Source organism: Zeus faber (genome assembly GCF_960531495.2).
Source record: "Zeus faber genome assembly, chromosome: 12".
NCBI classification, from domain to species: domain Eukaryota; kingdom Metazoa; phylum Chordata; class Actinopteri; order Zeiformes; family Zeidae; genus Zeus; species Zeus faber.
Window position 1 is genome coordinate 16,263,354 of NC_137196.1, and position 18,542 is coordinate 16,281,895.

The 18,542-nt window shown below is 46.4% G+C and overlaps 1 protein-coding gene across 1 annotated transcript in view; it reads right to left on the reverse strand.

The window, feature by feature from the left end:
* Window positions 1-18,542, reverse strand: part of phlpp1 (PH domain and leucine rich repeat protein phosphatase 1) — a gene marked incomplete at both ends in the record, with an annotated part of 47,952 nt that overhangs the window by 19,958 nt on the left and 9,452 nt on the right. The window contains 3 exons of the mRNA XM_080010388.1: window positions 2,976-3,124; window positions 5,096-5,221; window positions 7,961-8,157. Coding sequence (XP_079866514.1) covers window positions 2,976-3,124; window positions 5,096-5,221; window positions 7,961-8,157 — 472 coding nt within the window. The remainder of the gene's footprint in view (window positions 1-2,975; window positions 3,125-5,095; window positions 5,222-7,960; window positions 8,158-18,542) is intronic.

Sequence of the window (18,542 nt, forward strand, 5' to 3'; positions counted from 1 at the left end):
CACGCACGTGTTGAGATGGAAAAACGGAGTCACTGTAGCAGGACTCTGTATGCACTGACCCCAAAATCTGTAGCCTGCAGCAACTCTCTCTGTTAGTCACAAACAACCGTGCATTCAAGTCTCTCTCTCTTCATCTTCCATCACGCCATCTCTTCTCCCTCTCACTCTCTCTAACATAAGCACACGTGCTACAAACGCACAATGCCCCCACTCTCTTGCATCTTCGTTGCACACAATTATCGCACACACACGTCGGGTTAAATTGTGAATAATGTTCTGGCAGGAATCTTGAGAAAGAAGCGCTGTGACAGGCATGCACAAGTACCAGGCACATGCGCGCACGCACACGCGCGCACACACACACACACACACACACACACACACACACACACACACACACACACACACACACACACACACACACACACACACACACACACACACACACACACACACACACACACACACACACACGTCTTGGCTGTGGGCTTTAATCTGTAGCCATGATAAGCATGCAGCAGATGGTGCCCACAGAGAGAGAGAGGGAGAGTGAGGGCGAGCAGGCATATTAAAAGCTTCCCTGCAGACTCATGTACCCTTCTGGGCCCGGACCAGACCCCGGACCCGGGGACCCCTGGACGACCTCTTACGGCCCTGCACGACCGTGGCTCCGGTCCATCAATAGACTGTCCCTCGAGTCTGTCGCCTGCGGACTTTTCGGCATCATTACCGACGTGATCTCGGTCGGTACCGCTCCATGCCAGGAGTCCGAGTTGGGTCCGGCCAAGGCTTTCCCGCGTCTCAATGGCTTGTCGCGGATTGGCTCGGCCGGACCTTTCTTGCGGCCAGATCGAGTTTAGCTTTGCTAAAACGTGTCAGGTTTAACATGACATGCTTCAATCTCCCAATACTTGGCTTGGCCAAGTCCCTCTCATCCACACATGAGCCCAAGGACTCAGGGCGCTGCCGCCTCCTGGGTTGAGTTTTGAATGTTCCTCATGAGTTTCTTCGAACACCATGAAGAAAAACCAGGCACCAGGGCTATTGGGTTTGAGTTGGAGCACCAGGCGTACTGGTTTTGAGGTGGAGCACTATGGGCACTGGGTTTGAGTTGGAGCACCATGGGCATTGGGATTGAGATGGAGCACCAGGTGTACTGGGTTTCAGTTGGAGCACCAGGGGTACTGGGTTTGAGTTGGAGCACCAGGGGCATTGGGTTTGGGTTGGAGCACCAGGGGTACTGGGTTTGGGTTGGAGCACCAGGCGTACTGGATTTGAGGTGGAGCACTATGGGCACTGGGTTTGAGTTGGAGCACCAGGGATACTGGGTTTGAGTTGGAGCACCAGGGATACTGGGTTTGAGTTGGAGCACCAGGGATACTGGGTTTGAGTTGGAGCACCAGGGATACTGGGTTTGAGTTGGAGCACCAGGGATACTGGGTTTGAGTTAGAGCGCCAGGGACCACAGATTTGGTGGAGGCGGACTGAATTTAAGAGTATTTTTTGTTAATAGTATGTGATCAGAATCAGAATCGCCTTTATTGCCAAATAAGTTTACACGTACAAGGAATTTGTATTTTATTATTTATTATTATCATAGTGTAAGCTCATAATAGTCCAATAATACTCATCTTATGAAGAAGAGCCATTTAGTGGCGTTGGACATGGCGACATAAACATTTGGGTAGAAATTCATTTGCCTCAAACCAACGGATGGAGATCATTTGCATAACCGCAAATTTGCATTATCACTAGTTGGCATAGTCAGCTGTACAAGTTCTCCTCCCGGTGAAATCTCTAGAACTGGATCTAGGAACATCAGGAAGGGTTAAATGATTCCTAAAATATTAGGAAGGGTTAAATGCACTATGTACTTTGATATGGATTGTTTTATTATCCCCCTTCCCTCCCCATGTGACTCTGGAAGGGTAGGACTCAGGAAGTAGGTCTCACTCTGGTTACACAACAATTTAGAACTGTGGCTTTTTTTTACGTGTTACTCAATGGTTTATTTTCCCTCCAAATAGATTTGTTAGTGACAATAGACTTCAAAAAAACCTCTGAAAGCTCTTCATGGGGAAAATAAATGCTGCCGTTTTCTCCAGTCAATGGTTGTGATTTCTGAAATGAGAACCTAAGATTAACACATTAATCTATTTTCATCTACAGTATCTATAAGAAATTGCACCTGCGGAAATGCGGGCGCGATTTCTTTGTGTGCCTGGAAGCAAATGACGCCTTCTGGAGGCCGGTGGTAGCGTTATGAGTGTGTAGCGATTTATTTTGTAATCAAAACAGCTGGAATTGCTTCCTGGTTGGAAACACAATAGTAACACGTTGCTAATTTCAAGTGGAATCCGCGAGATTTTCTTCTTTGAAAAATCCCAGATTTTATAAAAAAAATTTTAGCTGGTACTTCTCAAGGAAAAGCAGTTTCAATGTTTTTGTTTGATGCATTCACCCCTCTATATGTTTTTTTCTTAAATGTTACAAAAAAAAAACATGATAACATTTTTATCATTTTTTCACAAACGAGAAAACGAGTGCACAAGAAAAATAGTAACGGACTGATAAATGAGCCCTCCATGCAAGGAGATGGGGGAATCAGGGGATATGATTTTTGTATCTTCTTCTATGTGAACCACATTGTATTGTAATGTAAGAAATGTGCTTTATAAATAAAGATTGATTGATTTGTTGGTTTGATCGGTCGGTTGAGTGATTGGTTGATTGATTAGTCGATTGATGGGTTGGCTGGTTTATTTCGTTGGTTGATGGGTTGGTCGGTCAATTGAAGGATTGGTTGGTTGATTGGTCGATTGATTGGTCGGTCGGTCGATCGATCGATTGATCGATTGATTGGTTGGTTGGTTGGTTGGTGGGTTGAGTGATTCATTGACTGATTGGTTGGGTGATTGATTTCTTGTTAGATTCAGTGATTGACTGATTGGTTGGTCGGGCGGATTGGTCCCTACCTTTGCAGGTGCTGCAGCCGCTGGTCCGCCGGCAGGAAGTTGTGTTTGAGGTTGAGGTGCGTGAGGTCGTGGCTGTAGAACAGGTTGGAGGGGAGCTGCTCCAGGCTGCAGCAGGACAGATCCACCGAGTTGATCCTCTGGGACACCATCTAGATGGAGAGAAAGAAAGAAAGAAAGAAAGAGAGAAAGAGAGAAGGGAAAGGAGAGGAGAGGAGAGAGAAGCCCGGTTTGAAATGGGATTATCTCCACCACTGGGAGGCTTAACCAGTTGGTTAGCAAGGGCAAGGCGTTTGTCCGACCAACGGTTTTAGGATTAGGGAGTCACGAGGAGTCAAGCAGAAGTCAGACGGGGTTACTGTGCTACTTTGCTCACCTCATGACCACTTCTCTGCTCTCGACCTCCGTCGGGAAAACAGGAAATTCCCAGTAGTTAACCCGTAGTTGCTCATTAATCGACATAGCTGGATTTAGGCTCAGAATACCTACATTTCAATGGATGAAATCCGCTAATCCATCGTTTTACTCTAATTTGAGCTCCATATAGTCAATAGTGTTACCCTAACGTTAGGCTAAATAATACACCTTTATTTTAATTTCCCCAATTCAAGCTTAGTACAGAATACAAGGTTAAAGTGAAGACAATGTGATATTGAATACAATAATTATCTGTTACTGTCTGGGCACTCCTCACAATGAAACTAAATATAATAGTATAAAAGTAAATACGATATATAAAAAAGTTTTTCCAGGTTTTCTAATGTTGTAAAACATTCTGAATCACCTGTTTTTCTAAATGCGCTATTCAACTTCCAACAATGTAGGCATTTGCAGTCTGGATAATACAAGATGGAAACAAATTGCCAATGTTAAGAGCCTAAATAATTTAACCAACTCTGCATCATTTCTATCGGAACGTATTTGCAAAATTCCCAAATCTGGGAGCGTATGAATCACGCGTCCAAAATTCAACCTAAATTGTCCAGCTCCAGTAGAAATTGGTTGGTGGGGGAATAAAAAAAAACAAAAAAAAAAAAACAAGTAGTAAATTAAATTGCACGTGCGTCTACTCTGAGACTCTATTCTGAGAGACCCCTGGGCCACGCTGACACCAATGTCCCTGACAGGAAGTGGAAAGTAGGTTTTCTGGCTACAGCCCACTTGGGTTCAAGGGAAACGGAGGACAACGGAGGGTTTTTGTTTCAGCCGCTTTCTTTAGAGACACCGTGTCCACAGCCAGGGTTCAGTACAATATACAATCAAAATTCACAGGCATTTCCAGGACCTATGTTGACAGGTTTTTTTATATTCCATGACCTTTCCATGACTGGAAAACTACATGACAAAGATTCCAGACTTTCCGGGATGCAATGGAATCCCGCCATGCACTACAGCACTGGTAAAACACTACAAGAACTTCTTCAGTCACCAATAGTAGTGGCTATTGGCTATAACTATAACCTTCAGAGCTGTCACAATGATCACGCAATCGCAATAATATGAGGTGGTCATTTTCCAAAATCGTTAGGTTTTTTTGAATTTTATGTTTGTCATCAAAATCAAAGCCAAATTTTGATCTAGAAATTTGAAATCAATGACAATTTGGTGCACTTCCAACTGTCTAGCCATATTTTTATATTCCAATATTCAAGGCCAATACTGTAAATTCTTTGTAATCTTTCTTATTGTTAATTATTTGTAATGACAACTGCAATTATGTGTATGACAAATTTGTATTTGTATTTGTATGACATTTTGGAGGCAATTTTGTTCATATTCCATTACTTTTTCCAGGACCCGGAAACAACATCACAAAAATTCCAGGTTTTCCAGGATGAGTGGAGACTCTGCCATACCCTGTAGCACATCCTATAGTATGAGCAGTGAGTGCACACTGCAGTATTTATAGTTCCACTGCATCCAGGCATGTACAGTGTAGCTGACCTGGAAGTGGGGGGGACAGGTGCGGGCGCGCGCGCGCGCACACACACACACACACACACACACACACACACACACACACACACACACACACACACACACACACACACACACACACACACACACACACACTCACTCACTCACTCACTCACTCACTCACTCACTCACTCACTCTGTCCTACCTTGGCAGCGTGGCGGTGCCAGCGCAGGTGCTCGGTGAAGCTGTCAAAGCTGACGTAGTAGGTTTGACTCTGAGGCCCCGCCGAGCTGAAGGCCAAACAGTGACTGTGCTTCTTCACCTCCTCCACCTGCACAACAGACAGCATGATGAGAGTTATTAACCCTTAGATTATCACCATTAGTACTATTAATAGCAGTAGTCATCATAATACTAATATACTAATACTAAGAAATACATAATTGTTGTTGTTTTCATTATTGTTGCCATTATAGACAGACAGAAAGACAGACAGATGGTTTATTGCATAATGCCACTTTAGTACAGTACCGGTACTGTCTATGGGCACATATAGACGGACAGATGGAGAAAAGAGAGAACAGAAATGACTGGACGCATATCCTGTAGCCAGAGGCAGAGAGAGAGACTCCTGAGAGGAGCGCTGTGAACAATAAACCATAAACCTCTGTATCAACAGTTCACACTGTCAAAAATAGATATTTAATTATTATTATTTTCATCATATCAACATTATTATTACTACTATACTGCTATATGTATATATATATATATATATATATATATATATATATATATATATATACACACACACACACACACACACACACACACACACACACACACACACACACACACACACACACACACACACACACACACATATATATATATTACCATACGACCATATATTATAGCAGCATATTATAGCATTTTGTAGCATATTTCAATGCACCACTTGCTTCTAGTACTATCATTCAATTCAAAAACGGACTGAGACGATATTATTATGGGGCTGATGCGGTAATGGACGATGAGAGAGAAATATGAGTGTCGAAGGTGTTAACATGTCAAAACAACCAACCGTTACAGCAGGTTTTTTTTTGTTTCTTTTGTTTGTTTTTTTAGGACCGCGGTGCGTTCGCGAGCCAATCAGAGCCGGTGAAAGTGAAAAAGGGGGGGGGGGGGGACAAGAGATTTCACAATTTATCACATCAAACTACCAATATAGAAATACAGGAAGCAAATGAATATGACTTGGAGATTATTACATAATCCCAGTCATCACAGTCGTCATAATATGCATGTGTATTATTACACGATTATAGGCCTATACCACAATAGTTGCATAAAATGAACAAAAGAGCCCAAATCAGTGTAATCCTGTTACAGGAAGAATTAACACAAAGACATCATCAGAGGGCTCATTTCCTAAATTTCCGCCTGAGGATTAATAAAGTGTTATCTCCTCTTATCTTACATCTGAGCTTATCTACAAAACATCTGCGTTGCCGTGTTCAAATATCGAGATGGTGGCATTCAGCTGCCGAGTTTAATCAACCCAAAATTAAACGTGATGAGTGTGTGCGTGTAGAACGCACCGGCGATCACATAACAAACTCACGTGTGAAAACATGCAAAAAACAAAACGTGTGCACGAGGAGTTCACGTTTCTGAAACACACTGGCGCGCACACACACGCACGCTCTCGCAGATGGTGTTTAAGCAAAACGCTCGCATGTAAAGGCGGCACACTTAGGAAGGGGCTATTTACGTCCGCGCACGCACGCACGCACGCAGGGAGAGAGAGAGAGAGAGAGAGAGAGAGAGAGAGAGAGAGAGAGAGAGAGAGAGAGAGAGAGAGAGAGAGAGAGAGAGAGAGAGAGAGAGAGAGAGAGAGAGAGAGAGAGAGAGAGAGAGAGAGAGAGAGAGAGAGCGAGACTTTAGAGATTGTTCAGTGGCCTCGCCGATACCCAACACCACAAAGCCATAAACGCTGGACGGCGTACATCACGGCAGCTTGCTGCCGTAACGGACAAATTCCACTGCAAATAAAAACGGAATCTTCTAATTAAATGAGTGAATACGGATTATGTTTGTTAGGCTTCACGACGTCGACTGACACAATACGTTATTCGTTCATGTTGTACATTTTGATAAGAGGGAGAAATGAGAAAATCCTTGCATAATTCTGAGCACATTTATGGATTATTTATGGACAAAGCGAGGTCCATCGACGCCAACGGCAGTCATTCAAGTCCTTGGAGGAGCTCGCCCCCTAGTGGCCATGTGTGTTTTGCGAACACTGCGACGTGTCCGTTGAAAATGTTCGCAACTTCAGCGTCAGAATCTCCTTTTCAACAGCATCATCATATGTATTTTCGTTTTAACATTTTACTGGGTGGGTGCGGGATTGAGTTTAAGGGTTTAAGCCCGTGAGCCTGTTTTTATTTTGCACTGTAACCTGTTTTACTTGTGATTTAATTGGGTATTTCTAGTTTTTAGCTTTTTATTTCTATGCTTTTATCCTGCTTTGCTTCTATATAATATATTTTATGCCTTATGTAAAGCACTTTGAATTTCCCCCGTGTATTAAATGTGTCATACAAATAAACTCGCCTTGACTTGACGCAAGGCTTTTAGTTTGTTTTTTTGCGGAACAGATTTTTTTTACCCAAACACAATTTTTTGGTGGTCGTAAAACGTTGGTAGCTATCAATAACAAAGACGACACGACAATTCATTCTCCATTCACATGTTAACACAATGAGACCAATCGCAGTCACTACTATTTTCGTACCATACAAACTCGGACGAGACAGAGAAAACAGTAGTGACCTGCATTTGTTTTCCTCAACCATCCGAGGGCGATGTTGAGTCGAGATTTCAGACACTTCGTAACATTTGACGGAATATTTGCGCACTGGGGCGTAGTGTGGGACAAGGCATGCTTGGGGGAGAGGTCACGCTCTAGGATCGACGGCGAATGCCGCAAAAAGCCGCAAAAGTGTTACACGGATCACCGGGAGAAATCAAACCCGCACCCTTGGACAGCCCCCTCCCGTCTTACCTTCCCTCCGATGAGCGGCAGGATGTGCATCTTGCCCGTCTGGCTCTCCTTGATGGAAGAGACGATGAGGCAGGTGCCGCACAGGATGACCTGCCGCTTGGTCCAGCGGTTCACCGGCAGCTGCAGCTTCCCTTTGCGGACGTTGTACGTCCCCGACAGCTGCACCCGCTCCGAGCTCTCCACGTTCTGGGGCTTACCTGGAGATAGAAGGGGGAGGAAGGAGAAAGGAGAGCTCAGCGAAAACATTAACACCGGTCTCGGGGGAAGGATAAAAGCTGGAAACAAATTAATAAAAGCCGGCTAATGTGTTTTTCTCCCCCCCCAACAAAGCATAAACAGTTCTGTCACAACAACAACAAAAAAAAAAGCCTTCAAGGCCGATATGGACAACGCCATCTCCGCGGCGCTAAGCTTGGCCATTAACTCGGTCTGGGGCGGGGGACTCAGAAATAGCCGCTCTGTGGCTGGCAGAACTCGGACACGACGCTGGCACGAGACGCCCCACGCGATCGGCACAATTCCTGGGGCGGCCTGCCTCTGGCAACCACAACGGGTTGAAGACTATATAGCAGCAATAGCAGGACTCACGTTCCTGGTGGGGTTTTGTTTTTTTTCTCCCCCGGGGCTGCCTTTCGGTTTGGCGTTTATCCGTCCGTCGCCTTCCCGCCTTTCCCGCCCGCCCCCGCCGAACCTGACGGCCGTCTTATCTTGTCTGTCTGAACGTCCACCTGTTTTCAGTCTCCTTCCACCTACACCTCCGCCGACACCCCCTCCCCCCCACCTCCCTAGAGCCGCCACTCTTCCTCTGCCCTCTTTCCACCCGCGCGTCTCCTCGTCTTCCCGTCTGTTCCCCTGCTCTCGTTCTCGTGCTATCTATAGTTTGCTGCTCGCAGCGCGTCTCTGCCACTCGGCCGTCCTTCTGCTTGGCCAAAAAAGATCCATGGCTACCATTACAATGTTTCCCTTTCCCAAGCGACAGATGGAGCAGAGAGAGAGCGTCTCTGACATACTGCGGCTTACTGGAAATTAGCGACTTCTCTCGGTTCTGCCTCGTACCGGGTATTTCTCACTTTGTGTGTCTCGGCTTCCAAGCGGGCAGGGCCTTCCAGGGCAGGTGAGAAACGGCTGGGCGGCAGGGGGGTGGGGATGGAGGGCACTGTAAGTGCGAGCCTGAACATGCTCTTACAGCGCTGAATAATTCAGCTTCGGGTCTTTTACCGATACCTTCGAGGAAGTACGACAGGGAATTGCTGTCCGGTATAACTAACATGGATTCTGACCAGACTTCTGCACATGTGACCTCAAGACTCCCCCCCCCCCCCAAATGGAGGACCCTTAGTTTGATACGTGTTCAGCCATGGATCCATAGTCCAAACCTCCACACATGTCTATACTATAGTTGGGGAGGAGATGACAGTGATACTAGGATCCAAACAGAACATGAATGAATGAATCATTTTACCCCCTGGAACCTCTTGGAGGACCGCTGAGCGTGCACGGACACCATGACGAGGACACACTGAGAACGATTTCAGCAAATTTGTCTAACTCGGAGAGTGATGAGTATCCCCCCGCTGCCCCCAACATGATCCAACGCCTGCTTATAAAAATGATATATTCCCAGGGCTAAACGTTGCCTTGTGGTGTGGTGTGGTGTGGTGCCGTGCCGCCCAGTCACGATTTCACTCAATCAGAACACGTTGGGCCGCCGACGGTACGGTATGATGTGGCGTACGCTTAACGACGGGAGCTTCAGGACTGTGCGAAGCGACGCATCTGAGAAATTATTCACGAGCTTTTAACCTCAATACGCCACGTGGGAATGGTCTTGGAGCTATATTTAGGGCTTTGTCGGAACATGTAGCCGCCCACACGAGAAGATCTACTGTAGTACTCGTTGTCCCTCTAATACGTAACACAGACAAGTGTCCTGTTTGCTAGATAAAACTGCGACAGTGATTAAACACCTCCATCTAACCGTCTCCCCCTTCCAGTGCTGTATCTGGAAGGAGCTGTGGAGGAACACCTTCCGTGGGAGGAGAACGCCGGAGTGGAGGTCCGGTTCTACTGTAGGCGGACCATCCACAGGAGGCCCTGGATGCAGGAAACCCCTTGTGGAAACCCGGTGGAGGCAGTGGGAGGAGACGGGGGGAGGAGGGGATCCTGTTTACAAGAGGGTGGAGGTACGGGGGTGGAGCTGGAGGTGGAGATGGAATTACTCACAATGACGGCCTTTAAATGACCCTGTAAACCTTGGAGGTGCGTGAGATATGTGTGTATTAAAAGTACCAGGGAGGCCTTGGACGGCTTTCATTGGGCCGAGGCTATTCCTAGATCTCTGCAGGACGGACAATTGTAAGTGTGTGTGTGTGTGTGTGTGTGTGTGTGTGAGGATGATTTCCTTCCGTTATTTCCCCTCAAGCGCAGAACAACACCCTCTCCTTCCCCTTCCTCGCTCGGCTCAGAAAGTACAGTGTACACACTGGAATCCAGGCAGAGCAAGGAACCTCACCAAACCTACACCACATACACGTGCCCACCGTGCACGCACGCACGCACACACACAGACAGACAGGTCTCCTTCTCCCCTGGTTAATTAGCCGTCCTGGCTAAATGTGACCCGACACCTCCACTACAGCACGGGGTAATGCACTACCTTAAAGTCCCTGGAAAGCAAAAATAAATGTGTTCTGAATTTGCCACACCACCGAACAATGCGTATTTAACCACCCAGTCAAAATAGAATTATTAAAAAAAATCGGCATGTATATAAAATTTGGTTTCAAAATCGTGAAAAAAAAAAAAAGGGCAGTTCCCTCTGCGCTGAGACTCTGGGGGCGTGTCCGCTGAAGACGCTGAAACCACGCCCAATCGTGTTAATCGCGTCAAACGTTTACATCGGAGTAACTTCCATGTTCAAATGTTCTGCCGAACCCAGTCCTGTGTTTCTAGTTGCTCACCTCAAGCCAGGTGTAGCATGCAACAAATGCTAATGTTACCCAACCGTCAAACCAGCGGGACGGCTCAATTTTGTTCCGGGGCGTCCGTGGCATGAGTTCACGGCCTCCCTGAAAACGCCTTTCACTCCAGGTGTTTATTCCCAAAACAGCCTTTCATCCCAAACTCCCGGCTGTCAGCTCAGCCTATTTTACCATCCGGACTGGTGTTTATATAGTGTCGGGGCGGGGCTGTGCCCCAAAAAGTCCGGACCACAAAAATGGTGAGAAACAGTTTAACGACCTAACGGTTGGACTCCACGGTTCAGTACGACTTTCATCATTCACAGTCTTTTCACACATCTCTCTCTCTCTCTCTCTCTCTCTCTCTCTCTCGCTAGCTAGTTACTGGATTGTGACAGATGTGATGAACCGGACCAAGGCTCTTATCTGATCTCACCCCTTTTCATTTCACAGTGACGTATTGATGTATCCATGTCTGGCTGAGCATAATAAAGAATAAGGAATAAGAACGTCTTGTCGTGGTGGAAGCACATCAACTGGCCAGGGAGAGAAAATAAACTAAAAATGGAGCCGGAAATCAATGAAGAGAGAATAAAATCAACAGAAATAGATGTGAGTGGGACAGAGAGGGAGCCGGGCCAGCTGTTACTCCGAGACAGAAATAGCACCACTGTCCTGCCGCGGAAAAAAGGCGCACGCACGCACGCACGCACGCACGCACGCACGCACGCACGCACGCACACACACACACACACACACACACACACACACACACACACACACACACACACACACACACACACACACACACACACACACACACACACACACACACACACTTCCTTGGTAATGAAATGTCATTTGCGTCGGAGCCAGACCTCCAGAGCGTCTCGTCTTCCCTCCCCGATCGACGTTAACTGGGATTCGGGAAGAAATCTGAGATGTTCCCTGAGGTCTCCAGACCCCGACACATCCCTCTCTCACACCCTAATCCTTCATTAGCGGCTTCTAAATCCCCCAAACGTCCTCTTTTAAAAAGGTCCCCAGATGTTCACATAAACCAAGGGTGAGGAGGAGGAGGGGGGTACCGTTTCGTAGCAACAGTGCACGTAGCTGCAGGAGTGGACGGAGCAACAGTGCACATAGCTGCAGGAGTGGACGGAACAACTGTGCATGTAGCTGCAGGAGTGGACAGAGTAACAGTGCACGTAGCTGCAGGAGTGGACGGAGCAACTGTGCACGTAGCTGCAGGAGTGGACGGAGCAACTATGCATTTACGCCACTAACACAAAACATGTAGGGCCTGGTTAATAAAATAGCAAATGTGATACTCCAATATGATCCAAATCCATTGTCCCAATTTCTGAATCGGTTTGAAAATCTGAATGTCAATACTTTTTCTGGTAGTAATGCAACTCTTACCCCCTTAAATTAAGCTCCCAAATGAATTGAAATATTGAAGAATTTCTGTACTGGACTGAGTTTGTTCCGTTAAATATTATTGCAACACATGTCGGATGTGTTGCGTCGGATCTCATCGATATCGGACTGAATACATATCAACATTTGTTTAAAATAACAGTTACTATGCCTATGGATATTTTTGTTTTTTCCTGCGGAGAAATATTTGTGAAAGTTTACAAGGGAGGAAAGAAACTGAAATTAAGGAATAACTCAAATGACACCCTGTGTGTGTGGATGAGTGGGGACGAGGGCCAAGGAGACAATGTGTTGCCATGGCGCAGGTCACCAAGAAATCAGCCGTCCAATCCCAAACACACAGAGAGAGAGAGAGAGAGAGAGAGAGAGAGAGAGAGAGAGAGAGAGAAAGAAGTGGATAATTAATAGTTTGATGGATGCCCCGGAATTCTAATAACTCATCTCTCCTTCCCTTCGGGACCATCGTCGAGAAGGACGCACCCACGGCGTACACCCTCCATTTCTCGGTGGCGGCTCCATTTTGTGAATCCAACGATATCTCCCACATTAACCCTCCATTTAAGAGGAGAGCCAGAGAGCGGCGTGGCCGTCTGCGAATATTAAAGGCATCGTCCAGGTCCCGCAGTCGAATCGGTTGCAGTGGCGTCCCCCAGCGTGGCGGGATGTGATGCGTCATGGTGGAAAAAGCAGCTTGGGGGGGATCGGTTGCTTCATACTTCGTAAAATGAACATTTCTATTTAAGTGAGAGTATGTAAGTACTTGCTATTAAATGTACTTCACATGTTAAAAGTTGAAAGTTAAGTAGATCTCCTGTATCTTTTTTTCTGCAGGTGAGTGCACATGAATATCCTGATTATAATGTACAAAGAAAAGAGAAAGAAAAAAGCCTAAAGATGGTGTAAAAAAAAAATGTGTACACTAAAATATATGAATAAATACATTGACAAATTTTGTAATATTTGACAAGATCACAGCTATGTATAAAATTGTAAATAGTCCAATGACTGGGGAACTGCATATAAATGCGTACGTATGTGTGTGTGTTACAGTGACACACACACACACACACACAGTAGTACATTATATACCCGTATCAGCCACAACATTAAAACCACCATTATTGTGTAGCTCCCCCTCGTGCCTCCAAAACAGCTCTGACCCGTGGAGGCATGGATTCCACAAGACCTCTGAAGTTGTCCTGTGGTCTGGCACCAAGACGTCCTGGAAGTTGTGAGGTGGAGCTTCCATGGATCGGACTTGTTGTTCCAGCACATCCCACAGATGCTCGATTGGATCGGACCCTAACCCCGACCATCCACATGATGTAGAAGAAAACATGACTCATCAGACCAGGCCTCCTTCTTCCATTGCTCCATGGTCCAGTTCTGACGCTCACCTGCCCATTGTAGGAGCTTTCAGCGGGGGACAGGGGTCAGCACGGGCACTCCCACTATGGGCACTAACCCATACGCAGCAAGTTGTGGGATCGGACCAGACGGGCTAAACCTCACTCCCCACTCACATTAATGAGCCTTGGGCGCCCATGACCCTGTCGCCAGTTCACCGGTTGTCTTTCCTTGGAGCACTTCTGGTAGGAACTAACCACTGCCTACCGGGAACACCCCACAAGACCTGCCATTTTGGAGATGCTCTGACCCAGTCGTCTAGCCATCACAATTTGGTCCTTGTCAAAGTCGCGCAGATCCTTATGCTTGCCCATTTGTCCTGCTTCCAACACATCAACTTCAAGAACTGACTGTTCACTTGCTGCCTAATATATGCCACCCCTTGACAGGTGCCACTGGAACGAGATGATTAATGTTATTTACTTCAACTGTCAATGGTTATAATGTTGTGGCTGATCAGTGTATACTGTACTTCACTATATGGTTTATATATACTGTTCTACACTATATACTGTACTACACTATACAGTATATATACACACTGTACTACACTACAATATATACTGTCCTGCACTATATGGTATACATTATACAGTACAGTGTATATTATAGTGTAGTAAAGTATATATATATATATACACACACACATCATATTGTGTAGTACAGTATATAGTGTAGAACAGTATATATGAACCATATAATGTAGTACTGTAAACAGTATAGTACATTGTAAAGTAGATAGTATAGTACAGTATATATTGTTGTGTGATACAGTATATTGTATATAATAGTGTAGTACAGTATACTGTATATTATAGTGTAGTACAGTGTATATATAGTCTTTGCATGTGTGAGTATCTATGGGCTCCAGACGATTTTCCCCTGTGATTCCCTTTGAAGGAGGGCTCGGGAGCAGGCGGGGCGGTGACGTAGATGGACGCATGCGGCCCCCCTTCACCTACTTACGCGCTCCTCTTCCTCTTCTGCCTACTCCCGCTGCCGTTACGTAACGACTCTGTGTGTGTTTGTGTTATGAAGCCTTACATTTGAAACACGAGCCCTTTGATCTGTGTGAGCCGAGCAGGGGAATTTGCACGTGCGCACACACACACACACACACACACACACACAGCTGTGAGCATTGTTTTTTCGGCTCCGTGCTTTGTGTGTGTGTGTGTGTGTGTTTGCGTGGGCGCGCGCGTGTGTGTGTGTGTGTGTGTGTGTGTGTGTGCGTGCGTGTGTAAGATATCAGAGAAGTAAGTGCTTTGGCGTGTTAACGTATACAATCTAACTGTTCACGTGTGTGAAAAGAGAGAGAGAGTCTGTGTGTGTGTGTGTGTGTGTGTGTCAGTGTATGTACTCCTGATTAATTGAAACGCGCGTGGATCTAAACGTGACAAAATAGTGAGGCTTGTGAACTAGAAGCTGCGTTATGAATTATTTAGAATATCCCCACACACACACACACACACACACACACACACACACACACACACACACACACACACACACACACACACACACACACAGTATATAGGGGCCTGTATTTGCCAAGTATGAAGGCTCGGAGCTATTAAGATCAATTACTATAGAAGGCAGAAAAATGGAGAGAGAGAGAAATATAGTGGGATGAGGAGAGAGAGAAAGAGTGTCTAAAGAAGAAAAGAGTAATTCTGAGTAGGTGTAGGAACGCTGGGAAAGACGGAGCAGTTGAGGAGATACTGTACATAGATAGATAGATAGATAGATAGATAGATAGATAGATAGATAGATAGATAGATAGATAGATAGATAGATAGATAGATAGAGGGGGGTAGCAATTACACATTATCATGGGGCCACAAGGGTTTTCCAGTGTTCATGAACGTGTGAGTGTGAGAGTTTCCACTTATGTAATGAGTCTCTACGCTGCTTGTTCACACATCAGCATGGAAACACACTCAAAGTCATGGTTTACAGAAAAAAAACAAAAAAAACAAAAACCTAGATATGTTCGAAAAAAGGGATCGATACAGGTATCGGTGTCAGATGTGGATCGATAGATACATTAAACCTAACAATTCATATCATACTGTAACGCTCTAAACTATTGGAGAGGCAAAAATACAAACCCTAGAGCCACATCGAAAATGTTCTTGCCTGTGGCCAGGTATTTCTTTTCCCATTAAAATGGGCCATTTCATCGTAAGATCGGGATTTATCATTCAAGGTCGTTGGTGTACTATCACAACACTGTTTACCCACTTAAAATAAGGGTGCAGGAAGCCCTTCCTCACACCATGTTCCAAGGACCCATTCAATCACAGTTAGACTCGGAATCCCCGCATCCCCGCCATGAATAGTAATAAACTGAAATACTCACACAATAAAGTAACTTTTTCATATTTAGTGACACATCCAGGCGAGAGCAACGCCTTAACAAGACAATGATGTCGGGTGATTTTTGTCGAGTAAAACTACTCAGCAAAGGGAAGCGTGATGAATATTTCAGCAGGCCTTATGAAACGACTTTCCATTCCTATTTCTATCTTTTTTTTTTTTTTTTTTCGTCTCGTTTCACCGCGGCTGTTTACAACCGCAGCAGACATTTTTCCATTGGAGGTAATGGAAGGTGGAGCGACCCGGGCGAACCCTCCCCCCAGCCGGGCCTCGCCGAGTAACAAAATTGCCTTTGAGAACAGGAGAAGACAACAATCAACTCTTACCATTTAACTACGATAACCGAAATCCCAGACGATATCCGGGCCAATCGCGATATCGTTCGGTTACTTTATTATGATATATCGGCCGGCTCCAATATGAAGCCGTCTTCCTTTCGGCGCAGCAGCCGCCGCCACTGAAAAGACTGAATGGCAAAATTGATTAATTCCTTTGTCCAACCCAGCTCTGGCAGGGAAACACCCCACGTCCCCCCCAGCAGTCAGTCCCTGTCCCCAGCCGGTCCGTCCTCATCCCCCGTCCCCCGGCACTATGTCCTCATCACGTCCCCGGACTCACCCGCCCAGCCTCATCCCCCGTCACCCTCATCCCCCGTCACCCTCATCCCCCGTCACCCTCAAGGATACGGTGTTGACAGCCGCAGGTCATTGCGGTCCAGACAAAAGGGTGGCACTCGCCCATAAATGATGCAGCGTGACCCCCCCGACGTCGCCGCTCCCTCACACACTGACGCACGAACCTGTCCGCACACAAAATTCTGAAGCCAGACGCTGGGGGTGCCGCCGTCTCGGTCTATATTTATGTATTTATAGTGCTCTCCTCGTCCCCTGGTCTCCCTCTATACCCTTCACGCCTCGTATGGCCGACGCGATACGCCCACGCTCCACCCGAAGACTCCCTTTACTTTATTCAGGCCTGTAGCAAGGTTACATAAATGCGGTACACCATATGGTATCGGGAATAGAAGCTACAGATACGGAAAAATGGAGACAGGCTCCAAAAACAACACCTAGAAGACATGTGAAGCTGTCCTTCGCGAAGGGTAACGGCCAAAGAAAGGCCATTTTTGTGACGAGGCGTCACGGGGGGGAAAGTCGTCTCTCCAATGACTCCGAAGACGAATAACCCGCGAAATCTTGGTTTTTGAGGCCGCGGAGGCTCTTTTATCTCCTCCAAGCCCAAGATGCCCTCTTGTCGTTTTTTCCGTGCCATTGACAGGGTCCACCGGTCAGTGGCTTGGCAGTTTTTAAGCCCTCCATCAAGCCTGTACAAAGTGCATCGGCTGACATGCTCTGTGCAGGGACGGCCGAGATGCAGAGAGGCGTCCGTGTTGGCGTCGTCAACACCCGTACAATGTCAAATTCCCCACTACACACACAGACACGTGCGCGCTCGCACATGCGGTTTAAGTTTACACCGCGGCTGGGGGATGCACCGGCGGAGGGGTGAAATTCGAGACGAGGGGAAGAAAGTACAACGCCGACAAAGGTGTGGCGGGATGGCAACACCTCTTGCTGAAACGGAGGCTAAAGAGCCGAGGCGAGACGACTAATTACCAACACTGGGATGTTTTAATGGGCTCTAAGAGGGCTACGGCTCAACGTGCGGCTCACATGTCAGTACATGTGTGTTCGAGCCGTTTATGTGTCGGCGTGTTCGTCTGCGAGAAAATTTTACCTTTTCGAAAGCTCCCGCCTGTCAAGTGCCCCGGGTCTCCCCTGTTCATTTGTCACGATGCATTAATAATGATGGCCGGTGAGGGAAAGGAAGCGGGCGCGTCTCCAGGCCAGGTCGCCTCACGTACCCAGTCAGGATGGCGGCGCTCGCATTACGACTTCCCCACCATTTCTTAAGTATCATCTGTATCGTTTTTTTTACCCCCACATATAGCCTGCCGCTCCAGCTACCCAGAGCTGGAGAGGGAGAGAGAGGGAAAATATTTGGGATTCTTCTTTCAAAAAAATTCACTCAAATTCAACTCACTCAAAGTCGTTTTCTAATGGATTGTTTGCAAAATTAACACAAGTTCCAACTCCCTTAATTACTGTAGGATCCAAAACAAATAGCGTTGTCTTCTGGACGCTCAGGATAGCGTTTCGGTATTCAAGCTCCCCCAAAGTATGCATGTGATAATGTGCAGCCAGCTGGTCATTATCGCCAAATAACCCCCAACAGGCTGAGTATCTTGTATCACTCTAAAGGTGTTTATTTTATGATAATGACCGGCTGGCGGCACATCGTCCCGCTTTCTACATGGCTACTGACTAAATAGGAAAGTACATTGAGTTATTTTAATATAAGGAGCCCGTGTTTATGACGTGTGTGTTTGTGTGTGT